Source organism: Dromiciops gliroides, chromosome 1 (assembly GCF_019393635.1).
Source record: "Dromiciops gliroides isolate mDroGli1 chromosome 1, mDroGli1.pri, whole genome shotgun sequence".
NCBI lineage: Eukaryota > Metazoa > Chordata > Mammalia > Microbiotheria > Microbiotheriidae > Dromiciops > Dromiciops gliroides.
The window spans coordinates 431,660,324-431,671,663 of record NC_057861.1 but is presented as its reverse complement, the minus strand read 5'-3'; the positions used below and the strand labels follow the sequence as shown (position 1 = coordinate 431,671,663).

Below are 11,340 nucleotides of genomic sequence, written 5' to 3'. Positions count from 1 at the left end.
TCTTGTTTATTCTGAGCCACCAGAGTAGGGAAAAGAGTAGAGAATCCTGCTTCCATCCTTTCCAAAGACAGGCAATTTCTCTCTTCCACTAAATTTCTACTTGTCATTGCACAGAAAAGGCCTACATACCAATGACTATGCTAAGCTAGAAAGAGTAGAGAGTACTAACCAGGGGACAGACTTGACAATGTTTGGAGAAGTTTATCACCAGATGGAGCCCACAGAGGTGCTTATGGTTTTTTTGAGGGGGACCACAGGAGTAGTTTTGGTGGAAGGTGAACCTACTCTAGTGAAATCACAGGTCTTTTGAAGCATTAAAATAGTTATCTATAATCACTTCTGTGTAGCTAATCCTGGTAGGGTTTAATTCTTCAGTAAGCTCATAGATTCTCTGATCAACCTTTGTTTGAGTTGGCATAAAGAAGCCCACCTTGGAATTGTCTAAGAGAAAAGAAAAAGGGGACTTTTCTCCCTTCCTTCTTGGGATCACTAAATGTTAGACTTGAGAGAAAGTCAAATTTCCAAAGTATAATACATGGTTTCTAGGGTAGTTTCTTTCAGCATCTCTTCAACTTCTCTTCTGTGCATTCACTTCAAGAACCTTTGAACTATAAACTTCTGCTCATAATTTCATTACCATGAACTTGCCTTTGGTTTTGCCAAGGTCTCTTTAGGTTTGAGCAAAACAGTTTTTTCTTCACCTCTTCTCTATATTTAGCTGTCTTCCCAGTCATCAACTTCCTAGCAACTAATTGCATTTCTGACGTTTGTGCTATAATGGTAGGTCAGGCTTCCTCTTTTCCCTTCTCTTCTCCCCACCCCCAACCAGATGCAGGTAAAGGAGTCCCAGCCTTTCCCTCTTGGCCACATGAGGCAGTGAGGTGCTCACCTGTTCATTCTGGACAAATAACTGGAAAGGAGGTTCCCCTGGTTGCATCTCTTGTTACTGGTGATTTTCATCTATTCACCAGGGGAGCTGATGTGAGCTGGGTATATAGGGTAAGTTTTAACTACCTGTTGACACAGAAGTGTGTTGTCCAAACAGGTACAAAGTTAAATATATTCTTTCTTGGTGGGGAGGAAGTGTTTTTGTCTCCAAAATGATTATGTAGTTACTGCTTGTTTACTAGCTTGCAGAACAAATCTGTGAGGGGTGTACTTTGGGAGGCAAAATCCAAACCAACTCATCTAACCCTTTTTTCTTTGCAGTTTGCTCTAGAGTGGGATGGGAACTTGTTAAAATGATTACTAGGGTTTGACGATCAACCCTTGTTGGCTTGAATGTCTTGGGGTTTTACTAGAATGCTCTGTTTTCCCAACAGTTTCAAGTCTTCACCATCTGCTTTGGTTACCCTCCATCAGGCTTGCCTGGAGTCTCAGGTTGGTGCCAGGTCCTGCAAGCTGTCCTGCCGACTGCCATGCCTACCCAGCTGGAGAAAGCCATGGACACCCTCATTCAAATCTTCCACTGTTACTCCAGTAAAGAAGGGGATATGTTCAAGCTCAACAAAGGGGAACTGAAGTTGCTGCTCCAGAGTGAGCTCACTGATTTCCTTTCAGTAAGTAAGCTTTTCTTTTCTCTCAATCGGAGGTAAATCACATAGGAGTTACATGTTCTCCTGCTGTTTCTTCCGAATCTGGCAATTTGACAAAATGTCAACTGGGCCTGGAACTTCAAATACACACAATAGACAGACAGACAGACAGACAGACAGACAGACAGACAGATAGATAGATTAGATGCATGGATGGATAGGTAGATAGATAAATAGATATTAGATAATAGATTGATGATGGATAATTGATAGATGATAGATATACACATATTTACATATATAAATAATGTATATTTATGTACACACATAAAATCAAAAGCCCAACATCAATGAGCATTTCATGATACATGTGGTTAAGTTCTGCCCTAATTTTTCTTTCATCATCAGCCCCTAACCCCTTTCAGTTTCTCTACTATAGACCTAGAGCTAGAAGGAACAGTTGAGGCCATCTACTGCAATCCCTATTTTGTAGATGAGAAAACTGAGGCCAAGGATAGGCAAGTGACTCAAACATGGTCATATAGGGAGTGTAACAGGCAGGCTTTGAACTCGGGTCTTTCTGGAGTCAATGTTCTTTCCGCTGCACATCTCTGAGCAGAGCAAAAAGGGGAGAGAGCTGAAAGTGGAAGACCACTGAAGCCTCTATCAGTTCTAAAGCTATGATCCTTAGTCTCCTTTGAAACTCAGCTCCCTGCATCATTTCCTCCCTCATGCTAATGTCTCCACCTGAAACATCCTTATGTTGACTTTTTCTATTTTTTTTTAATCTCTGCTTGCATATGCACATGTTGTTTCCCCAGATGGAATATAAGCTCTTTGAGATTCATTCTTTTTTTTTTTGTATTTGTGTCTCCATCATCTAACAAAGGGCTTGGAATATTGTAGATGATAAGTGCTTGTTGATGAATTGATTGATAACCCTGTCATCCTGTTGGCAATTCAACTCCATAGAGCAGAGAGCCATGCCTAGCTAGTCGCAAAGTTGTATTGGGTATGATTCAGCTATGCCAAGATTTCAGTTGTGGATGGTGACATTTCATGTAGCCTGCTCTTCAGTTGATTAAAATATAGGCTTCCTTAGGAGAGAGACAAAAAAAGTCAATTTTGTGTAGTGAATGACTAAGATTTGGAAAGCTGCGTCAACTCGGCACAAGCTGATTGGAATCAATAGCTGGGGGAGTGTCTGGCATATGAGCCAGTTCAGGAGACCAGGTGCATAGCAAATAGACACACTGCTCAAATTGGCAAGGTTCAATAAATCTATGGAGAAGACCTACCATTAACAGATTGCAGCACTGTCCTGAGGAAAAAGTCATATCTTGTGGCACTGGGGGAGCCACCATGAATTGATCTGAGCATACTGGGATTCTCAGATAACACATTATTATGGATAAAAAATTTTGTAAGTCTTCAAAACACTTCTGAAATGTAGCCAGTAATTACATGGATCTGGTTGTGATGCAGATTGTACATTTTGTCCTTAGTGACTCAGGCTTAGCATGCATTCTAAAAAACAAGGTACAACCCCCCCCCCCAAAAAAAAAAAAACCAAGGTACAATAGTCTACATGAACCTCCTGCAAGATTGGGTACAATTCAGTGAGCATTTGTTAGGCACCTATTGTGTGCAAGACCCTGTGCTAGACACTAGAATATCTAAGGTATTGCTTTATTTCAAACTTTCAACTAAGCTACTTCGTAGCATGACACTGAAGGACATACACCCAATAGGTGAAACTCAAACTTGGAACATCAATGCACTTTAGGACAATTTTGTAAAGCTGATTTTGATCAAATGTAAATTTCACAGGCTTTACTAGTTGTGGTTCATAATATCATATAAGAAGGGAGACAGTAGGTTATAGTGGGAAAAGCTCTCAACTTGAGGTCACATGACCTGAGTTAGAATCCTGGCTTTACTACCAGTGTGACCTTGGGGAAATCATACAACTTTTATGGTCCTCAGTTCCCTCATCAGTAAAATGAGGGATTGGACTAGATTACTTTAAAGGTTTATTTTTGCTCTAAATTTATAATCCCATGTTTCTAAGACCTTATTCACAAGTGGAGAAAATGAATCACAATAAACATTAATCAGAGAAGAGGTGGGACCCTTTATGGGCCCCCATCTTTTCTATGCCCCAAAATATCTTGATTCCCTCCCAAACATAGATATCCTTTTCATCCTGAAAGTACCCCTTAGGTGACTATAATATAGACTATTTTCTTATCTGCATTGTAGTTCATAAAAGAAAAAATTCTGTTATTGGGAAATTGTTTTTGTGTTCATTCCAATCTGTGCTGTGATGATAAAGTTTAAGAGGGTGGGACTGGGTCTGTCTAAATCAGGGTGTTCAGCACCAAGGACATCACCACGCACACAGAAAATGTCTTTGGATGATGAAATCTTTAATGTAAATACCAGCTGTAAATACCAGATGGTATTTGTGAGCTATTGTGCGCACCCCCAAATCTGAGCCAAATCTGAGAGCTGGAAATTTCTTTTTTTTTTTTTCAGTGCCAGAAGGATCCTGAGTTGGTTGACAAGATTATGAAGGATCTGGATGCCAATAAAGACAATGAAGTGGACTTTAATGAGTTTGTAGTTATGGTGGCTGCCCTGACAGTGGCTTGCAATGATTACTTTGTAGAGCAGCTTAAGAAAAAAGGAAAGTAGGAAGAAGGGGCAAATGAATCCTCCAGAATACGTGACCTGGCTTGTTTATGTACTCTTCTTCTACAGGCCTCCCCTCATCAAGTTGTAATTAGCTTTAAAATGTCATTAAATGAGATATACCATAAAATATTTTGCCTTTAACTAATGCCTTTTTTAAATTGTCTAAATCATGTGTGTCCTATATCAAAATTGTCTGAATCTATTAGAATATTAGAATGGTCATAACCATTTGCTTTTCAGTCAGAAAAAAAATGATCACAAATATCTAACTACTCTCCTGCAAGGCTAGTAGTGCTTGAAATATTTATATTAAAATCTGTTTCTACTATAATACCCTATAATTGTTTTATGTCTTCTAGTCTCACCTTGCTCTAATTCATCTTAACACAATTCCCAAAATAGTCTTTCTAAGGCATCGTTATGTCACTCTATTGTTCAAATGTCTTCAGTGACCTCCTAACTTCTATTTTATTTTATTATTTTATTTTTTAATTTAAAAAACAATTTTTTTTGCTGGGCAATGAGGGTTAAGTGACTTGCCCAGAGTCACACAGCTAGTAAGTGTCAAGTGTCTGAGGCCAGATCTTCCTATTACTTCTAAAATAAATTACAAACTCCCCACCTAGCATTTAAAGCTCTTTACAACCTGGCTTTCTAACATTTTATTTTCCTTGCCTTTATACCATAGGTGTGTGTAGAATATTTTATTGGGTTGTGTACCCAGAGAATTTATATTTTTATTTTTTAAGGTGAATGTATATTGAAGACACAAATGAAAGAAAATAAACTTAACTTTAAAAATTAACAACAGGGGCAGCTAGGTAGCATAGTAGATAAACACCAGCCCTGGATTCAGGAGGATCTGAGTTCAAATCAGACCTCAGACACTTGACACTTACTAGCTATGTGACCCTGGGCAAGTCACTTAACCCTCATTGCCTCGGAAAAAAAAAAATTAACAACAAAGCTCAACTTTAAAAATATAAACTTTTGGGGTGGCTAGGTGGCGCAGTGGATAAAGCACTGGCCCTGGATTCAGGAGTTCCTGAGTTCAAATCCGGCCTCAGACACTTGACACTTACTAGCTGTGTGACCCTGGGCAAGTCACTTAACCCCCATTGCCCCGCATAAAATAAAATAAACTTTTTAAAAATATATACAAACTTTAACAAGACAAAAAATTCCAAAAAAAAAAAAAGGTTTTTTGAATCATTACATTGTACCCAGGAATACCTGGCATACTCTGTGCTCAGGTTCATATTTCACATACTCTTCTATTCCAGTATAACTATTCTCTAAACTCATTATTCCATATTCTAGCCCCAGATCCTCACAAAGGCCATATATCTCCCAGGTCTGACTGGGCTCTGTCTTCATCTCCACGTCTTAGGATCTTTCTCATCCTTCTAGGATCCTACTTAGGTGCTATCTCCCTCATGAATGCTCTCCTGATTCCCTGAGTTGTCTCCTATCTTGCCCTTCCCAAATAACTTCGTTTTCTCTTATCTTCTTACATGTTATATCCCTGCAGTAGAATGTCAGAGATTTGGCTTTCCGCTGGGCGTAAAGTGCGGGCGGTTCTGTAGTGCGAAGTGAGGCAGGGGCTGCGTCTGGAAGCGGAGGGAGCCATGATTGAGGTTGTGTGTAACAATCGGCTGGGCAAAAAGTTCCGTGTGAAATGCAACACGGATGACACGATAGGAGACCTGAAGAAACTGATTGTGGCTCAGACAGGCACCCGCTGGAACAAGATCGTCCTTAAGAAATAGTACACAATCTTCAAGGACCACGTTTTCCTGGGTGACTGTGAGATCCACGATGGAATGAACCTGGAGCTTTATTTTCAGTAGGGGCAGCAGGCCTGCTAACTCTGCAACCCACCCCCATTTTTAAAAGTCTCACTAATAAAAATAACTTAGATGCTGCCAAAAAAAAAAAAAAAGGTCAGAGATTTGAGGGCATGGAATACTAAATTTTGTCTTTATCGCCCCAGTGCCTAGCATTATGCCTTATACATAGTAGATGTTGAATAAATGTTTCTTTTTTTCTTTTTTTGTTTCTTTTTTGGTGGGGCAATGGGGTTTAAGTGACTTGCCCAAGGTCACACAGCTAGTAAGTGTCAAGTGTCTGAGGCCGGATTTGAACTCAGGTACTCCTGACTCCAGGGCCAGTGCTTTATCCACTGCACCACCTAGCTGCCCCATAAATGTTTCTTAAATTGCATTTTTTGTTGAAGTGATATTTGTCTTCATGATTACTAATTTGTACTTCTCCATGAATACTTGGAAATCTTATTTAGGACCTTCTCATTACACAAAAGAAAGGCATGAATCTCATCTCCCTCTTCCCTTGTGCCTTTTTCCTATTGAAAGGATCCAGTGATGCTAATTAAGATTATGAAAGATTTGTGAAAGAATGGACCATGTTATTAGTAAAAATAAAAACAATTCTAATCCTTTAGTGATATTTTGTCAGTCCTTGGGCTGCAGAAGTAAGTTCCAGATTCAGGAAGCCCATGACAAAATGGGGCTTTGTGAGTGGGGGGAGGAGAGGAAGGTCCTGACTTCTAATTTTATCTGTGTAGAGAATTATCTGTATAGAAACTACCTTTCTTTGTAAATTATAGATGTAGTGAGTTTCCTGGGGCACACTGTAATGTGCTGATATGTATTAGAGGCAAGACATTAATCTATTGCAGATAGGGGTACAAAATTGTTCATGGGTTCCAGAGAAGTCTAAACCCAGAAGGATTCTGGGATATAGAGCTAGAGAAGTAGCCTTGAATTGGGGTACATACAGATATTTACAGTCATTCCTAAGTAACTGGCTCAAACCAGAGACTCAAGGATGACTAAAGGATCAGGTAGGAATTAAAGGCTGAAACAGGCAATGAGTCCAAATTGCAAGGAGGCAATCTGGACAACAAGAATCTCACACACACACACACACACACACACACACACACACACACACAGGTAAGGAGGCTGGGTAACAAGGCATCATGGTGTATTAGAAAGATCACTGCATTTGGAGTCATAGGAACCGAGTTCAAAATACGACTCTGCTACTTGTGTCAACTTGGAGGAATTCACTTCTCTCTCTTGGGTTCAATCTCCCTCTAAGTTCTATAACATCTTAAGTGTTGGAAACCTGGAAAAGGCTTCAGATTCAAGGTAACAATTATGAGAAGCATCTTATGTGCCAGGAATAATAACACAAAGAACAAATGATAGTTAATAAGCACTTATTAAACACCTACTATGTGCCAGACACTGTGTTTCACACTGGGGATACAAAGAAAAGCAAAAGATAGTCCTGCTCTCAAGGAGCTCACAGTCTAATGTTACAAATGATAGAAAGGAGGGCAGCTAGGTGGCGAGATAGATAAAGCACTGGCCAATCAATAAAAAATAAAAAATAGAAAGACAAAAAAGTCTCTGTCCTCAAGGAACTTCCTTTGGGGGAAAAATATATACATCGATAAGTAAAAATAAAATATATATGAAGCAAATACAAAGTGATTTTGAGAGGGACCAACTCATGGGAAGAGATTAGGAGAAGCTTCATGTAGGAAGTAACACTTCAGAAAGGAAGGAGTTAAACAGTCTAAGAGGAAGAGATGAGGAAAGATAGCATTGCAGCTATGTGGGACAGCCTGTGTGAAAGCATAGGGATGTTAAAGGAATAGTATAGAGGTCAATTTGGCTGGACCTGTGAGTCCATAAAGGGAAGTAATGCATAAAAGGCTAGAAAAGTAAATCAGAGGCAAAATGTTAAGGGCTTTAAATGCCAAAATCATTGTTGTGTTGTTGTTGAATCCTAGAAAAGAGATTCTTAAGTTGAGGTTCATGAACTTTTTTCATTAATGTTTTGATAACTATTTCAATATAATTGATTTCTTTTGCCATCCTAAGTATTTTTTATGAATTTAAAACATTATTCTGACAAGAGGTCCACAGGCTTCACCAGAATGCCCAAGGGGATCTATCACACACACACACACACACACACACACACACACACACACACACACACACACACAAAAGATTAAGGACCCCTTTCCTAGAGGCCTGGGAATTCTGTAGCATTAGAAGTTTCTCAGGAGGAACCTGGCCTAGTCAGATATGAGTTTTAGAAAAATTATCTTGGCAGCTACATGCAGGATAGATAGGATTGGGGAGAAGCTTGAGGAAGAGAGAATAATTAGGAAGATCTTGCAATAAATAGTTCTGGTGGGAGGGGATGAGGGTCAGAGCTGGGATATATTGTGTGAATGGAGAGAAGGGGACAAATACAAGAGATGCAGAAATAAAATTAACAAGACTTGGCAACTGTTGAATATGGGGGAATGAGGGAGAGTGAAGAGTAAAGCTGATTTTGAAGGTGTAAATCCAGGTGACAGGGAAAAATAGGGGCACAGAACTTAGAGAGTTAGAGGAAAGGGTTCTGGGGGAACATAAGTACCGTTTTGGACAAGTTGAGTTAGAGATGTCTCTGGGAAACTAATTGGAAATGTAAAATAGAACTAGATAATCACATGGTAATAATCTACACAGTGATGATAATTGAACTCATAGGTGATTAGATCACTGAGGAAGATGATGTAGACAGAGGAGAGATCCCAGGACTGAGCTTTAGGGTACATCAACAATTAAGGGGTCTAGCCTAGCTGAAGAGCTGTCTTACGGTTTCTGTAAAAGTAGGGATGTCCCAAGATTGCTTAGCCTAGGATTTGCAGGTGAAGATTGGTGGGAATACCTGCCTGGGGTAAGATTGACTGGCTGAATAAATGAATGAACGAATGAACAAACGAATGAATAAATGAATAAAAAAACATTTATTAATAATTTTCTATGTACAAAATACTGTGCTAGATGCTCAGGCTACAAATACAAAAGCAAAGTTCTGCACTCAAGGAGCTTACATTCAATTGGCATTAGTGCACATAGAATAGTTGTGGCCAAGGAGGGAGAGTGGAATACTGAGTAGAGCCTTTGGGGAGTATTTTGGCATACTGTCATACAGGATGAATTTCAAAGTTGATCTGATCATGGTTCATGGCTCCAGGAGTGGGAGGAAAGTAAAGACCATTTCTGTGGGTGGGGTGGCTAGAGAGTACAGGTGAAGAGAAACCTGGAGGCTGGGGGTTTCCAGAAAATGTGGTCCCCAATCAGGAAAGTGGCAACCTATGGTGGTTTCTCAAAGCAGGGGTTCTTAAATGTTTTTGAGTCCTGGGCCCCTTTGGAAGTCTGGAGATGTCTATGGAGTCTTTCTCAGAATAATACTTTTAAATGTATAAAATGAAATATATACAATTATAAAAGAAGCCAATTATGTTGAAGTTGCGAGGTAATTTTTTTCCATATTCAAGTTCATAGACCCCATTGAAAGCAATCCAGGACCTCAAGTTAAGAACCCTTATTCTACAATATGGTTTCTAATATGGGCAGCCAGGGCAGTTGTTAAGACTTGGGGGGGGGGGGCACAGCTAAGTGGCACAGTGGATAAAGCACTGGCTCTGGATTCAGGAGGACCTGAGTTCAAATCCGATCTGAGACACTTGACACTTACTAGCTGTGTGACCCTGGACAAGTCACTTAACCCTCATTGCCCCACAAAAAAAAAAAAAAAAGACTTCAGAGGTGGTGGCAAAGCTATTCACTAGTGTGATGGGAGAGTCCAGTGCAGACTCTAGCTTGAAGAGAAATTCCCTGTGGATGGTGAGGTCCTCTAGTTGTTCCTGTTTGCAGGTGACATTGAATTGATGGCATCAAGCCCCAGGAAACCTGCATTACCTACTAGAAGAGACTTGCAATCACTCAAATGAGTTTGGCCTCAGTAATTACAGAATGCCTAGATCTCTCAGTGATGTAGATACTACTTTAGCTGCTGCTCTTGTGGTTCCAGAGTCCAAATCCAACAGTCCTTTATATGTGGTGCAAGAGACCAGTGGGATTCCTGAGGAAAGGCATCAAAACTGAGCAAATCTGGCAGGAAGGGGATGGGAGGTGGAAACAGAGAGGAAGAAGGACAACATCTTAGGAAGGGTCCGGATTTGGGGTCAACCTTAAATGAAATGATGAAGTAGGTGGGAAAAATGATTTTTGATAGCCTCTATCTCTCTTGTCTGCCTTCTTATCTATCCTTGAGGCAACTAGATGGCACAAGAGATAGAGCACTTGGTCTAAAGTTGGAAAGACCTGAGTTCAAATCCAGATTCAGACACTTAACTAACTATATGACCCTGGGCAAGTCACTTAGCCTCTCTTTGCATCAGTTTCCTCAACTGTAAAATAGGGATAATAATAGCACCTAGCTCCCAGGGATATTGTGAGGATCAAATGAGATAATAGTTGTAAAGTGTTTGGCATGGTGACTGTCACCTAGTAACCATTTAATAATTGCTTGTTTTCTTCTTTCCTTCCTTCCTTCCTCTCTTCCCTCTTTTCTTCCTCCCTTCCTTTCTCCCTTCTTCCCTTTCTCCCTCCCTCCCTTCCTTGTTTCCTTCCTTCTTCCCTCTTTCCTTCCCAAATTTAATGTGCTACCCCTCCGTGTAGTATTTACATTTAAAAAGAGGAATATATAAAGAAATAGCATTTAGCATGTGTAAATGACCCTAATTGTGGAATTTCAGGCTTCAGAGGGGAAGATATATATATATATATATATATATATATATATATATATGTGTGTGTGTGTGTGTGTGTGTGTGTGTGTGTGTGTATGTATATATATATATTTATATATATTTAATGAGGCAATTGGGGTTAAGTGACTTGCCCAGGGTCACACAGCTAGTAAGTGTTAAGTGTCTGAGGCCGCATTTGAACTCAGGTATTCCTGACTTCAGGGCCAATGCTCTATCCACTGTGTCACCTAGCTGCCCCAGGGAAGATATTTTTAAGTAGAATCCTTAAAGTGCTGTTCAACCTACACTGCATAGGCAGCTAGCTGTCTTCCAGAAGTAAAGCAGCCATGTAGTGATAGTGAGGGCTCCCAAATGAATGAATGATGGGCAGCACTGCTGCCCCTAAGACAGAAGAAGAACCAGAGGAAGGCCTTCAGTGTGATGGAGAGGTGTTTGATGAGGAACTCCTGAAAAGATGAG

General features: G+C 40.0%; 1 protein-coding gene and 1 pseudogene across 1 annotated transcript; both read left to right on the top strand.

Annotated features, from left to right (window-relative positions):
* The first annotated feature begins 916 nt into the window (after nt 1–916).
* S100Z (S100 calcium binding protein Z) lies at nt 917–4,232 on the top strand. The gene is made up of 3 exons (XM_043979901.1): nt 917–999; nt 1,363–1,559; nt 4,074–4,232. Exons 2-3 carry the CDS (start codon nt 1,419–1,421, stop codon nt 4,230–4,232), a joined length of 300 nt encoding a protein of 99 aa, XP_043835836.1. The 5' UTR covers nt 917–999; nt 1,363–1,418.
* Nucleotides 4,233–5,824: 1,592 nt separating this feature from the next.
* LOC122736579 lies at nt 5,825–6,082 on the top strand (annotated as a pseudogene).
* The last annotated feature ends 5,258 nt before the right edge of the window (nt 6,083–11,340 follow it).

Bases quoted from the DNA above. Each gene is read 5' to 3' on its own strand.
- S100Z (XM_043979901.1), top strand. From the start codon at position 1,419: ATGCCTACCCAGCTGGAGAAAGCCATGGACACCCTCATTCAAATCTTC. The intron at 1,560-4,073 runs GTAAGTAAGCTT...TTTTTTTTTCAG, and splicing joins AGCTCACTGATTTCCTTTCA to TGCCAGAAGGATCCTGAGTT.